Here is a 16,116-nt window from a genome sequence, read left to right on the forward strand (position 1 = left end):
TCAGAAGAATGCTATCAGAAGGTGAAGATAGGCATAACTGAAAACAAAAACTGGTGTTAGGAGAAACAAAAATCCAATTCTTGAAGCTATTGGGAATTCTGTTCTCATACATAAGCATGCTTCAGCATTTTACGGTTCATAAGATACTTATACAGTAAATCTGAGTGTCAACTTGCTATCTGACTCCATCTCGTCTGTTGGCAAAGATCCAGCTCCAGCTGTATATTCGCCTATCCCACAAATGGTGAATGCAGAGAATCAGATTTTTACTTTTTTTAAGGGATCTTCCCAATTCCGTTTTGGGAGTGGGTACTAGGAAGAAGGAGCACAGCATCCACCAATTAGATGGCAATGACTAATTGAGGTCTGAAAGCACTGCTCTGTCCAGGGGTAACAGGCCTATTCTGCTCATGACAGTCAACATGTCTGATTGGGTTTTCATAATAACTGGGAAAACCATAATCAGTTGTACCCCAGAGAGAAACCCTCCTGTTTGCATGGAGCAAAGTTTCTTATCTCTGTGTGTACTGCCCATCAAGGGGGAGATTAACACCAACATGTATATGGCAGAAGTCAAATTAACAGAGTGACTGCTACACCCAGAAACATCTGACTCTTTGTAAGTCAGTTTGGTGGGCTGGTGTTTGACCTCTCTGCATCTGGAACAGCAAATGGAGTATCCTGTGGCCTTTCTGTGTCAGGACCCAAGATGTGGGGTGACATTTGCAAAGCTGGGCAAGGTCCCTGCTATATGTCTTTGCACCTTTTGGATGTTTCTGTCTCACAGAGAAGGTGTAGTTTTGCGAAACCCAGTGCTCTTTCCTAGATCAGACAGCTTTACAATGAATACACCGCTACCTTGATATAATGCCATCCGATATAACACAAATTTGGATATAACATGGTAAAGCAGTGCTCCGGGCCGGGGGGGAGGCTGCACGCTCTGGTGGATCAAAGCAAGTTCAATATAACACGGTTTCACCTATAACGCGGTAAGATTTTTTGGTTTCCAAGGACAGTGTTATATCGAGGTAGAGGTGTACTTAGATAAAGGAATTATTGCTGATGTGCACCCCAAAGAGAAGGGAACAAATAGAATGGATTCTAATGACTTGTGCAAAGTCCATAGGGCTTTATTGTCGGTCTATAAGAGCGTCCAAGCAAAAGGGTGAAGTCTCCGTGGAATAATGTTCTCAGTATGTTCAAGTAAAAGTAGCTCTGTACCGATCCTGCATTACATGCTTCCTTAAGGCATTAGCCTTATTCTAACCCTGCAAGATCATAGAGCATGATCATGGAACCCCATTCTACTCCTTACAGCACTGTGCAGATTTTACTGAGCAGAAGGTGGTGTTATATTTCTTATCCATTAAAGTAGGCCTCCAATAGCTACTCTTTTTATTTGAAGTTGGGAGCTGTCACTAACAAGACTGACCCAGCATTGTTCTTTAATTCAGACAGCTAGATTCATACCTGTTGTAGCGTTCATTTCCTAAGTGAATTCAAGAAAGATTCCTTCTTTGGTTAATCTTCAAAGTCCAAAGACAATCTCAGGGCAAAGAAGTCATGTCTCCTGTACTGAGATCTATTAGATGGTCATCCAATCTTAGCCAATGTCATTTCCTATTTTTTTTGGGGGGGGGAAGCGGGAGGGGGAAAGATGTCTTCCCCACAGCTTAGTGCTTAGGGGAAGATGGAGGAGAATTATATATAATCCATTTAGTCTCAGATGCCTATATTTATAGAATAATCCTGCTTCCCTCCCTGGAGCCATACTGAATGAAATCAGATTGTAATGGATCTGGGGACCTTAGCATGCAAAATAACAAAATTTATCCATGCCAACCTGAAAAATGTCCTTTCTTTGAGTAATAAAATCCACTGATCTGGTACACCCTAGAAACAAACAGATCATCCAGAAAAGAGATGGAAATTGACATATCATTAGGTGCAATTTATCATGCTTTGCATTAGGAGAAATTGTTGTGCTTTTCCTCATACCATATTTAGCACTATCAGTAATTCAGTAAAGAGATTGGAATTCTCTTGGCTGTGGAAGCTATCTCACCTGGAGGCAACTTTAGGAGGCAGGGCATTCCTCTGCTGCCAATGAGTGACAGGTCTGACTCTGTCCCAAAGCTGCAAGCAGGCTGCAGGACCATTATAACCAATCTGTGGAACTTATTTCTTAAATAAAGGATATTTTTAAGGAAGCACAGATACAATTTGCAACTGTAGCTTCAGTTCTATATTCAGACCCCCTATGAAAGGCTCTTGCATATCTGATTTAATACTTTTCTCACTTCGTCTTGCTGGATTGCATCAAATTCACCTGCATAAGTGAAGCCTTAGTCTTTGTGCTCACCTCTGCAGAGGAATGACTATCTCCCTGCTTCTATTGTGAAACTAAGCTTTTGGTCAAGCATATGAGGGTTTGGTTTCATGTTCAAGCCCTTGGATTGGAATGCTGTGGAAGGGAGTGGTGTGATGTGCAGCTTGTTACACCAGTTAAGTGGCTCACACAGGGTTCCAGGGAAATGAAATGGGCCTGCAGAGAAGAGATTTTCCATAAATATTCCTGCTATGAGGAGATGATGATGATTCTGGCTGCATGCGTGTATGTTTCTGTTTGAGAGAGAGAGATAATGTCTTCCATTTTTTCCAATGTTTCAGAAATTCAGGAAGCTGGTCATACCTAGCCCAGATCTGAAGATGAGAGGGAAGCTTGGAGCAGGGGCATATGCTGCTACAGTAAATGATTGTGATGCCAAACTGAAAGGTGATGGCAACATTTCAGCCATCACAGAAAAGGAGACACATTTCTGAAAGAACTATCTTTTTTTGTGTGTTACTTTTTGTATAAATAAATAAATAAATAAATAAATAAAATAAAATAAAATAAAATACTTCACTTAATTATAGAGGCTGCTTGTTTTGCACAAAATTTATTAACCAGTTAATTTTAAAGTGAACATTGTATAGTTGTTTACAATGATTTTTTAATTATTATTATTATTATTATTATAAGTAATGATTATATAAAAGAAAAAAGAACTAGCATAGTACTGTATGTTAGTGATGACTTGTAATATGGTGATTTTAGTAAATGTTTTATAGACGTTAGAAGGACCAGTATAATGTGCTGTAAAACTTTTCTACTTGGATTTTTTGGAAAGCATGGTGTTGTATAAATATATCTGTTCTAATCTGTAAGCATTTCAGACCATTTCAGCTATTAATGTATGTCTATAAAGGGGGTCACAATGTCCTTTTGTTTATATTGGAGAGGGTTTTGGGGGACTAGTAACTCAGCTGCATCATCTTTCTATCTGAATGTGGGATTGAGCCAAAGCCCCCTGAAGTCAATGGGAGTCTTTCCCATTATCTTCAAAGGGTCTTGGATCGTGCAGTTTGTGAATCAAACTCTGCACCTGAACCGTGCAGTCCTTTTGTCTGAGTCAGGACTGCAGGCTCCAGCCTTGTACTTGGCAAAGCACTACTCGCATGGTGAGTAGTCTTTCTGGAGCCTAAAGGAAATACCACCTCATCAGTGTCTTCCCCCATGCCGGAACTTCTCACCACAGCCAGATATCGAAATATGGAGGAATGAGTCCCCCTTTGAATGACTATTTTCCTGGAGACGTCTAGAGGCTATTTTTTAAAGAACTCTGTTGTTGTGAAGTGAGTGGTGTCTGATCTCACCTATGCTGCTCCCTGGAACATCTGAAGCTATTCCATGTTGTTTATGACTAGCTAAAATTCCCTGCATTGTGTTGTACTTCTCCCATTCCCTGAGCTGAAATGTGTTTGTCTTTGCTTGTAAAACAGAAAGGGAGTCCCTAGGACAGTTTCTTTAGCTGGAGAGGATCTGAGAAAAATGGAACTCATTTTAGAGAGATTCCCCTCCTCAAATGAAATCCAGAAATAAATTATGCCCATCTAGAGCACTTGTATGGCTCTTTTAATCTTCAAAGCACTTTTGAAACAGTACCTAACACAACTGGAGCAGTTGGCTCCTTACCTGCCCAACAGCCCTGTGAGGTAAGTTATACAGGACATGTTTTGCAGATGGGGCAATTGAGACAAGGGATGTGACTTGCCCAAAACTACAAAGAGAGTAGGAACTGGGTTTTGAAATGATGATTGGGCCACAGGGGTTCCCAATTAACAGTCCTAAGATCAAACCACTAGACTATCTTGTGCTCTCTCCCTCCGTCAATATTGCAAACACCACTACAAGACAATTTCTTTTCCCTCTCCCGTCAGGCTGACAGGATACATCTGACACAGTGGCTGGGTGGGAAACTGGTGAGTTTACTGTCTCACATAGGCTTGCCTCACCAGCTAATGTGCAAGAAACAGCATAACAGAATATTGGAGCAACGTCACAGCACCCCCTGCTCAGACAGGTTGAAATTCACCCATTCTCAGAAGCCCAGCACAGGGAACTATTAGGAAAAGCTTAACTGGGACTAGAGCGGTACAGAGGCTACATGTGGGCTGACTGCACAAGGGTGGATTTCATCCGTAGTTTCTAGTATATCTTAACATTACACAGAGATGTATAATATAGATTTGACAATTTAATGTAATCTTAAGATAATTTGCATAGCTCCTGTAAGATATTCAGTAGAATCAAATATCCTCAAATCAGATTATGTAATCTATATAATTTAATGGTCTTTTGGGGGGAGAGGGAACTGTAGAGAAGATTATTCTTGTATCAGCCTAAAACTAATCCAGTTTTTTTTGTGGGACTGGTGACTTTGGATGCCTTAATTTTTGGGTGCTCAACTAGACACAGGCCTGAGAGTGCTGAGCATGTACCTTGTGAAAATCAGCTTTCTTTAAGGAGCTCCATTTGGGCAAACAAAAATTGAGATGACCAAAATCACTAGTTACTCTTGAAAGCCTTGGCTGGGATATTTACTGAAGAGAAATGTCATCAAAATTAAAATTGCAGCTAGGGCTAGTTGTAGAAAATATTGAGATGTAAGTCCATCCTACTGCTTGATGTGGAAATGTATCCACCCCAGAGTTCAGAAATCAGTGCCTTTTTGAAGTACTAGCAGGTCATGAGAAATACATTCTGTCCAGCATCCTTCTCTGGTCCTCATTCTTGTTCCCCCACTGAAAGGGCCAGACAACTAGCTCATCAAAAACAACTTGCAATCTGTGGGTCTCCTTGCCTAGGAAGGTATTCTGTATCTAGTCTCTCCAAATTATGCTGTCTAGTCTCTACTCATTTCCTAATGAGTGTTGAAGTGTTTAGAAACTCAAGTCCACTGCTTTGCTAGGGCCTGAATCTGCAAACCCTTAATTGTGTAAAGAGTCCTTACTCTCATGAGACCCATTAACTTCAATGGAGCTACTCATGGAAGTCAAGATTATTCATGTGAGTTTGCAAGAGTAACCATTTAAATGTGCCAATTTGTAAGATAGCCACCACACCAACTGTCCATCCCATAGAAATGTGATGATAATTCCAGGTAATTCAGGGTAGCTATTTAAATCAAAGCACATTTCACCACTGTTGACAAAATGAGCCATGCATTTTAGCTTGTTTATCCACTTTGGAGTGTCATACTCATCCAAATATCTCTACAGGTACTATGGAACATGCTTCCTACTCTGCTGCTATGAACCATTTCACCAATAGCTTTATACACATACATATGGTTCGGCATGGTCTAAAACATTATACAGAGTTACTAATGTGATGTGCTTGTAAATGTGTGCTTGTAATACCTGACCCGTTTAACACTTTACTGATTTGTTTTTTAAGATGTGTGAGGTTGGGGTTTTTTTGTTTGGTTTGTTTTTCTGGAGGAGTGGGGGGCAAATTTCCTACTAGTATTTGTGAACTTTTTTTAAAACAAAATATGAAGGAAAAAAGCAATTATGTCATTGTGATTACTTTTTTTTTTTGATATGCAGTAGAAACAATATTTCCCTTTTCTGAGTATTTGCAGTATTCTGGAGGAAAAAACAAAACAAAATCCAGAAATCGAACAACCACCAAGGTTTATATATTGTTTTACACACACACACACAAATTGATTTGGTATTCGAAGGGCACCAAGTTTTGTCTCCTTACTCATTTTTTTAAATTAAAGGAAATGGGCAAAACTATATCTGGTGTCCTTGGTTTATATCAATGTCTCTCACTAAGTATTTATATGGCCCTCATAATCACAGTCACTGATATATTTTATCCTCACAACACAACAGGTATCTCTGTTTTACAGATGGGGAGCTGAGACACAAGATTGGTTGACTGACTTGCCCAAACTCACCCAGAAAGTCTGTGGCTGAGACCAGGTCTCCTGAGTCCCAGTCTTGTGTCCCATCCACTCAATCCTCCTTTCTACTCCAAATATAACTGCCTCTGTCCTGAGAATTTTTCCTGTGTCACTGTCCCACATGACTATTGAGATGATAATTTAGCACAAGCTGATAATTTTGCATGTCAGGCTGATTAAAAGTTCTGATAGATAAACTGTTCCCCATCCTCAGAAGTTGATATGTTCTGTGCACCTATACTCCACCATGGGCAAATATCAAAAGAGTAGGAAGATTGGGTTGGGTTGGTTAATGAGCCGCATGGTCAGAGGATTACCTGACCCTTATACTTGTGTTCATTGAAGCCCAAAAGGTCTGACTGGACCAGAAATTCCATGGGAACATCTTTTTTGGAGTCTTATAGACACTTACAATTTCAGGCCTGGCTGGAAAATGAAAATGTAGAGCTGCATGAAAACATAGAGAAAACAATGTTGGTTATAGTTCTTTGAACCCTTAAAAAGGGTTGGTTTGGACTCATTTTGAGGGATGGATGCTGAGCCAGCGGTTGGCCTTCCTAATACTGCAGTCTGCACTAATGTGTGGGAGCTAGCAATAGAAATGCTTTTGTTTACAAAGAAAAGACAGTCTCTAGCCTGTTTCCTCATTCCGTTGAAAACATAAACCAGTATAAAATATTTACCACAGCTAAAAGGACAAAACAGCAGGGCTCCACACTTGAAGCAAAAGGATGGGTAATGTGCCTAAAGATTTCCTGCCCCAACACCCTTTTTATGTCAGTTTCCCAAATTGTTTTCTCTTACCCTGTGGACTGTGACCATTTCTTGACTTCTCTTAAAACTCCTACAACAAACTCACTGCTCTGTCATGTGGCCTGCTGTTGCCACTTCCTTGCTAGGTGGTAATCCTGGATGGGTACTAATTACAGTCATTGCTTCTTGGTCTTCCATTCTCTTTTTCTGCATCTCTACCTTCTTCTCGTAGTGGACACCACCATTGCCATGATGGTTGTCCATCCATGGAAAAGAAGGACTTGAGCTTGTTTGCCATCACCCATTAGCAGAAACTAAAATCTCATACATTTTCTCATAGAAGGATCAAAAATCTGGTTTAAAAGCCAGGGACATGTTCTAGCCAATAATTTTTCCTCATGATATTATCATGCTAAGTATGCCTTCTCCTACATAGAGACTAAACTGAATGACTGCATGTCAGAGGACCTATACTTGTAACGGCTAATGATGAGTCTCCTTCTGCCCAAGGGGACAGGGAGCTGTGCTTTTTTGACTAAGAGGATCACTGTTGCTCTTGTGGAGTGAGTGTGCAGCATAATGGAATCAGCAGGTTGTGGAAGTGGATTTGTTACAGTATAACAGGGCCTGCCTTCCTCTAAGAGTTGCCAATGGATATTAAGTTAGTCATTGTAGTTAACCATCTATCCATCTGTTCCTAGGCTGTTACTCACTATGGAGTTGTGCTGCATGTTTGGCAGCTTTTACTAAATGTTATTGTAAATCATAATCTTTTAGTGAAAAGCCCTGGTTAATCCATCGTTATTTTAATAAAAACACCCACTGTTCTCTTATCCTGTGCATGGATGACTCACTCTTCCCTTCTCTCCCAAAGGGTGAACAGTCTTCAAAAAAGGCAGAGTTAGCGGCATGCCATGCTCAAAAAAGCAGGCTACACATATTCACACAGACAACCCCAGGAGCAGTTCCAGCTTCAGTTCATGCCATTTGTGTGGAATATAGCTCTGCTCCGATTACTAACCACCATCATTAAGCATGACATCCACTGAATCATACACAGGCACATGTGCAAAGCCAGACCTAGAAGAAGGCAAGACAATGCTAACATTTGATTATATTGTCTCGCCTACTTCTAGTTCTGATTTTGCACGTGCCTCCATGTGATTCAGTGGATGCCATGCTTAATGATGGTGGCTAGTGATCAGAGCAGAGCTATATTCCATCTAAATGGCCTTGTATTAGTTGTACTATGTAAAGTCTTCATTTGGAAAACATTGTATCCTGCTGCTTATTCTAATGTGGCAGGAGTCAATGTAATTGCTTCAGCAAAAGGGCTGTCAGTAGGAATGAATTCAGTTGTGGGATTAGTGGTTCAGTCTGTTGCTACAGAGCATCACAAAGAGCTCCTGCAGTTTTTTTAGTGTGCTTTATAGAAATACAGTGGTTCTTTTTAATAGGGGCTCAATCTGCTTAAATATAGTCCCAGAATTAGGTTTGAAAAAAGAAACATCTGAGCATCAACAGAAAACTGCCCATGAATTCTCTTAATTTTAGTTTGTTTTCCTGTAGAATCAGTTTTGTTGCTTGGATTTAAATAGCCCCTTGCAGAATTTGCAAACATTGCAGCATTGAGCTAATGCATTAAAACCTGGAAGGGGAAACAGACCAGTGATGATAATGGAAGTAGATTGGTCTGTTTTCATTGTCTCAGCAGAAAGAAATACAGCAAGGAATGAATGGCATTGAACTGGACTTTAAAAATTTGTTTCCATTTTAGTAACCCAAGGCATATTTGCCAAGCCTCCCTGTCTGAGCCCCAGGATTCTGGCCTGGGTCCCATGGAGAGGCTAACTTGTCCTGAGGCAGTGTTCTTCCTGCATCTCCTTCCAGCTTCTAGGGTCTACTGCTCCTGTGGCTGCCTCTCTTCTTCCTCCCCCTGCTACATCTTGCTGCTCTTCCTATGGATGTTGCTCTGCTCACTGCATCATCACTTCTTCTGCAGCAGGTGAAGACAGCCACCAGCTACCTGAATGGATTCGTCAGATCTAATGCACAGCAGCCACTATCCTGTTTGGAGAAGGGGAAGGAAAGAGAGGAGGCACTGATTGGAAAGAGGAAGCCAAGGGAGGTAAGGTCAGGGAAGGGGAAGATCCCACAGAAGAATGGAAAAAAGAAATTGGGACCCTTGCGAAGGCAGAGTGGGGGAGAGAGAGGGAAAAGAAGAGAAGAGGGAGATGCACCATGAAAATGTTGGAGGAGGAACAGGCCTGCTACAAGTTGCCTGAGGAGTAAATGGGCCAACCAACCCCTGGGCTTCTCTCTCCACACCAAGGAAACAACATATAAGGGGAGTGAGGACCTGCTGGGGAAGAGATGGTCTTCATCCAAATCCAAATGCTGAATTCTCTAGTGTCTCCCATTCTTAGGTTTAATCTATGCCTCTCTGTGATGGGGTGGACTAGGCCTATTCAGGGGGCTGGGAGAGCCATATAAAAGGAGCTACATAACAAAGCAGAAGTTAGTTGATGCTTGGAGCTGGAGAAGGAAGGAACATGTGCTGGCTGAAACAACAGCAGGACCAAAGAGAGTTTTCTGGCAGGGTCTGGAGGAGCACTGAGGGAGCTCCTGGCTGGCTGCAGGGACTGAGTAGGTACTGAGCCCAGGGCGGGTTGCAGGAAGATAGTGTTTCCAGCGAGGAAGCCCTGGGGATATGGCTCCATACCACGGTCAGGACTACTTAAAGACTGAGCTCAGGGAGGCCTGTAGAGATAGGCCCTGGTGGACTATATACCCTGGAAGGGGTCTGTTGTTGTTCACATGTGGACAGAGGACTGAGTTGCTGGGAAAAAAAATCTGAGAACCACTGAAAGGGGTCATCAGAACTGAAAGAAAACAAACACACCCAACCAGAAGGGCATTCACGAGAGGTGGGTGCCGACCCCATTACACTCCCTCAGTATTTTTGCATTGTGTACGTGGTTTGCCCTGCAGATGTCCGCATGTACCAATGGAACATCTCAGAACACTAAATGGGGTAGAGAATGCAGGGGTTAGTGGTGGTCTGGTTCAGTGAGTGGGGGGAGATGGAATAGCTAAGAACAGCCTGAAAATGACATTAGGCCCTGATCCTGCAAAGACTTACACATGGGATAAATGGTTGGGAAATGAGTAGTCTCATTAGGTTCAGTAAGACTAGTCATAGGTTTTTAAAAGTTAAGCATGCGGGTAAGCCTTTGCCACATTTGTCTGCTTTAGTTTGAAGGGCCCAGCAATTAAGGCAGTCATGTCAAACAACCTAGAATTCACCAAAATGCCAGTGCTTTCAATAAAGAGACAAGGTGGGTGAGGTAACATCTCTTATTGGACCAACTTCTGTTGGTGAGAGAGACAAGCTTACACAGATCTCCTCTTCAGTGCTTTCAGTAATCAGACTTGCTTGTGAAGTTGTCCCTGTGAAGTGTTTAAAAATTGGCAGGTACAGCATACGATCTAGAGCGGTGTTATTAACCAAGAAAGTACTTTGTAAACTAGTATGTTTTTTTTGTAAAGTTACATGTACCTTTAATTGCTTCACAAGGGAGTAGTGAATGTTAAGAAAATGAGACATCCTGATTCCTGCGCTGTGACAAAATTTTGTCTTTCACATAATGCAGTGTAAAATTTCAAACACTAGCCTATTTAGTGGAATTATTTTGAAGCCCCAGAGGGTCAGTAAAGTCTGCAGATTGATTTGGTATATGAGAGCCAAATGCTAAAATAGATTGTATTGTATTGGAAAATATTGATCCTAGTCAGCAAAAAATGCAAGGTCTCAGAAAGTAACAATTGTGAAACTAGACACTGGAGCAAGAATGTAATCTAACTGGTGGCAAATGTATTACGCAACACCTCATAACTGGCAGCCAGATAAAAGCAACTGTGATTTTACATTTCATTGTGGCAAACTCAGGACAATTAGCTACCAGGAGAGGGGTAGTAATTGGTCCCGGAAGGCTTAGCCCTAGAGGAATAAGGTTCAGCTGGGACAGGGGTTAGCAGGGAACTAATCAGGTTCAGCTGGCTCCANTAACCACTATAATAATTACTTTTGAAAAATGCTGGTATAGTACTAAATATCAGAGGGGTAGTCGTGTTAGTCTGGATCTGTAAAAGCAGCAGAGAGTCCTGTGGCACCTTATAGACTAACAGACATTTTGGAGCATGAGCTTTCGTGGGTGAATACCCACTTAGTCGGATGCATGTCATGGTATAGTACTAGGCACTGTACAAAACACAATATAAAGTCATTCCCTGCACCAAAGATATTAGAGTGAAAGTCAGACAGGATGTACTGGGAAACCCTGACGAATGGGCAGTTTTGGGGCAGAAAGTTCCTCTTACTATGGACCACTTCTTATGAGAAGAGGTAGCTTGAAGAAAGGTCATTCAATGTACAAGGGAAGCATGGAAAAAGACATGTAAACCAGTGTGGGAACAGAAAACAAATAGGGCATTCAAGCTGGTGTTGATGGCAGAGTAGAGAGAGGACTTTATCTGAGGCAAGAGCAGTACAGAGCCATAAAGGTGAGGATGAGAGTCTTAAATTACTTGTGCCATGCAAAGAGGAGCCAGTGTAGAGATGCAAATGTGGGAGAGGGGTTGGGTGATAAATGGATTGTCCTTTACACCTCACTCTCCACGTGTATCTCATTTTAGACACACACTGTTATGGAGGGGGATTACTTTGTAATGGAAAAAGCTGAGTATTTAAGCATTTCTCCAACCAGTGGGCTACATTTACTGAAACGGAGAATAGATAAGTATTTTCCAAATTACTGGCATTTAAGTGTTTAAAATTCTGCCTTCAGAAGCACAGGCAAGGCTCCATGTAAAGTGTGAAATCCCAGCCCTACTAAATATAATTGGGCCAAGAGTTCACCCAAGGTGAGTGGGAGTTGCAGATGTGCATCCACAGACAGAATTTGGCTTTAAAGACTAAATAGATTTAACAAAAATAAAAACCAAAAAAACTGTTTTACTGCTCAACGCAGGACACTCTACTGAGAGTGAGTTTTGATGTGTATTGAATACTGCCACATACAGAGAGGAGAACACAGCTTCATATTTATGAACTATGCAGCTGTGCTATTTTCTCTGTGGGTGCTTTCTTGGTGCGGACATATTACTCGAATGGAAGACCAATGAATTATGATGCATGTTTTCCAAGGACTATGCTACTTGGCCAATCAACATGTGACCGCCAAAAGCATTAGTACTGTGATAAGATTGCTGATGATGACAGACACAGAGTGAACACTGAGCTAAAAAACGGTTTTAAAGATCTAGCTTGAGATCAGCTGAGTGGTACTCAAATCTACAAGGAGTCAATGTCTCTTTGGGATCTGCCTGAATGATGATATTTATGAGGTGCTACTGTTCTACGAATATCAAAATTCAGTACAATCATTAAAACTAAGCATTTATCAACTTTTAAACATAATCAAGAAGTGTTATTTAATGGCTAAAAATGGAAAAAGTTAAAAATTCCTCCTGTTAATTCTATGAAAAACCTGCCCCAATAGTCATTTTTTTCTGGCCAGTTCTCCATGGTAGGTGAAGACTGCATTTCACTGCAAATCCTTGACTTTATATTTCAGATAAGTAAAAAGAAAATCTTGAAACGGAGGGAGCAGAACCAGGTTAAAATGGAGCTAACTTAGTAAATATTTAGACTCATAGACTCATAGGTCAGAAGGGACCAATATTATCATGCAGTCTGACCTCTGCCACCAGGCAGCACAAAACTCCTACCCATACAACATTTATTATATCACACCTGTGACCGGAACCCATGACTGAGTTATCTGAAATCCTCAAAATTGAGATTTGAAGTACCTCAAGCTGCGGACATCCACAGCAGTCCGACCCATGCCCCACGCTGGCAAGTAGGAAGGCGAAAAAACCTCCAGGGCCCTCTGCAATCCGCCCTGGATGGAAAATCTTCCGACCCCAAATATGGCGATCACTAAACCCTGAGCAGTTGTGGCAAGACTCACCAGCCAGCACCATCAGAAAAATTCTTCTGCCAAACTAGTTCCATCCCATCCAACATCCCATCTCATCAGACCATTGAGCAGACTATCTGCCGTATATCCAATCACATTGCCCAAATTAAACTATCCATCATAACCCCCTCCATATACTTATCAAGCTAGGTCTTAAGACCAGATAAGTCTTTTGCCCCCGACTATTTCCCTCGAAAGCCGTTCCACAACTTCACTCCCCTAATGGTTAGAGAACTCGCTAATTTCAAGTCTAAATTCTAATATCCAGTTTGTACCCACTGTCGTCCTCGTGCCTACAGTTAGCACTAAACTTAAATAATTCCTCTCGCCTCGGCCTAACGTTAATCCCCTACTGATATATTTATAGAAGAGCAAGCATATCCCCCCCCCGGTACGCCATTCTTTTGGCCAAGGCTAAACAAGCCAAGCTCTTGATCTCCTTTCAAAGGTAGATTTTTCCATTCCTCGGAATATCATCCAAGTAGCCCGTCTCGAAACCTTTCCAGTTTGAATTCATCCTTCTAAACATGGACACCAGAACCCACACCAATATTCAAAGGTGGGGTCTCACCAGCGCCGTATATAACGGCACGAACACCTCCTTCTCCTTGCGGAAACCTCGCCTGAATGCATCCTAAAACGCATTTGCTTTTAACAGCACATATCACATTGGCGGCTCAAATAGTCATCCTGCTATCAACGCATACCCCAAGGGTCCTTCTCCATCCTCCGTCGTCCAACTGATGAATCAAATTCTTTATTATAATCCCTAAGTGCATGACTTGGCCTTTTCACTTTATAGTCATCCTATTACTATTAAAACCAGTAACAAAGGTGGTCCAGATCTTCTGAATAGTAATCCGGTCTCTCCGGTTAGCAATACCACCCCAGCTTCGGGTCATCCGCAAAACTTTATTAATACTTCCGCTCTTTGTGCCAAGGTCAGTAATAATATAGGTTAATAAGGTCGGTCCCCAAAACCGATCCTGAGGGACTCCCGCTAGTAACTCCTTCCAGCCTGACAGTTCACCTTCAGTACGACCGCACGAGTCTCCCCATTTAACCAGTCCTTATCAAGACCTTACAACCTTCACATTCATCCCCATCTTTTCCCAATTAACTACAGTTCCCCTATGCGGAAACCGTGGTCAAAACGCCTGACTGAAATCGAGGTAAATTAAGATCTAGCTACCGCATTCCTTTGTCTAGTAATTCGTCACCTCTCAAAGAAGGAGATAAAGTTGGTTGGCACGAACCTACCTTTATGTAAAAATCATGTTGCACATCGTCCAATACCATTGACCTCAATGTCCTAACTACTTCCCCTAAAAAAATTTTTTCCGAAGACCTTACACACGACAGAACTCAAGCTATACAGGCCTATAATTACCCGGACACTTAATTCCTTCTAAAATAGGGAACTACGTTTAGCGATTCCCAGTCGTCACGCAATCAACCCGAGTTTAACCGATTGCTTAAAAAATTCCGCTAACGGGCTCGCATTTTACGCGCCAGTTCCTTTAATATCCTCGGGTGGAAAGATGTCCGGTCCTCCGATTTGCCCATTAACTGTTCAAGTTGGCCTACCTCAGATGCGGTAATATCCACCTCCATATCCACCTTCGTTTGTCTATCCCTCCATCGTCCTCTAAAACTCTCACATAAGTCTTATTAGACCGAGGCAAATACTTATTATATATTGGGCCGCATTGCCTAGGTTTACTTAACCTCCTATTCCATCCTCAGTGTATGCGGCTCCACTTCTTACTTTTTTGTTTTCTCTTATTTTGTGGCTGTAGAACCTTTTACTATTGGTTTTGATCCTTCGCAAGGTCCAGTTTACGTGGCTTTTAGCCTTCCTGCACTTATCCCTACACGTTCTGACCTCACTTAGGTAGCTTCCCTGCTAATCCTCCGCTTCTTCCACTCCCTGTAAGCTTTCTGCTTTTTCCTAATCCCTCTCTGAGTTGCTGCCTCATCAGCTTGGCCTGAACTCCTGCCCAGGTTTTTTCCCCTTTCTGGGATGCAGGCTCTCCGAGCAGTTTCCGCAGCTGCGACTTAAAGTATTCCATGCCTCCTCCGCATTTAATCCACAGTTCCTCCGTCCAATCCACTTCCCTAACTAACTTTCCTAACTCTTTAAAGAAATTATGCCCTCCAGAGAGTCGAAACCTAACAGCTACGTTTGTTTATTCCTTCCATCTATTGAATTGAATCAGCTCATGATCACTCGAACCAATGGTTTCCCCTACCCACCAGTTCTCCTACAATGGTCTCACTACTCACCAAAACCAAATCTAAAATGGCATCCCTCTCTGATTAGGTACTTCAACTACCTTGAATGAAAGAAATCCTCCCGCTATGCCTAATCATCCAGAAAAAAATCTGACCCCTTTATTCTTGCAAGCACTACCCTCCTCCGTCTATATCCGGAAAGTTGAAGTTTTCCCATAATCACACATTTCCCCTTATGTTTACTTCCATTTAAAGACATTTAAGAGGCTCTATCCATATCCAAATTCAGATCGTACTACGGGCGGTCTGTAGCACACCCCAAGCACACTCAGGGGAGGCTCTAGCTTTTTTACCCGTGTTGTTACCCAGACGGGATCGTCTTATCTATTCCATCATTCTTATTCATTACGTTCACCCATCATTGTGTTACCAAGGCTACTCCTCCACTTTGCCTTTCTTCCTGCTTTTTAAACTAGCACATAGCTCATATACCCGTATCTCCAGTCATGTATATTTTCTATTCAACCAGGTTTTGTTTCCCCTTAAATATACCGGTTTCACTTCCTGCAACCATGTAGCTCCATGTTTCCCTCCATCTGTTCCTAGGTTCTCGCATTAGTGACCAGACATTTTATTTTGCGTTTGTCGGTAGTGACATTTCTTTCCCCCGTCATGGCACAGACTTTTTCTACCACCAGCACTCACCGTTATGGCTAGTTTCCAAACCCGCTTTCTCCTTGGGTCAATTCTTCGGTCACACAAGGGTATCCCTCTCACTTTGT

At 41.9% G+C, this 16,116-nt stretch overlaps 1 protein-coding gene across 1 annotated transcript in view; it reads left to right on the forward strand.

Annotated features, from left to right (window-relative positions):
- The window catches only part of SLC6A11 (solute carrier family 6 member 11), a 194,977-nt gene extending 192,107 nt beyond the window's left edge, over positions 1-2,870 (forward strand). Inside the window, exon 15 of the mRNA XM_075073420.1 lies at positions 2,674-2,870. Within this exon, the coding sequence (XP_074929521.1) occupies positions 2,674-2,826 (153 nt within the window). The 3' untranslated portion in view covers positions 2,827-2,870. The remainder of the gene's footprint in view (positions 1-2,673) is intronic.
- Positions 2,871-16,116: the final 13,246 nt, after the last annotated feature.

The sequence above is a fragment of the Chelonoidis abingdonii genome, chromosome 17, assembly GCF_003597395.2.
Source record: "Chelonoidis abingdonii isolate Lonesome George chromosome 17, CheloAbing_2.0, whole genome shotgun sequence".
Classification (NCBI taxonomy): domain Eukaryota; kingdom Metazoa; phylum Chordata; order Testudines; family Testudinidae; genus Chelonoidis; species Chelonoidis abingdonii.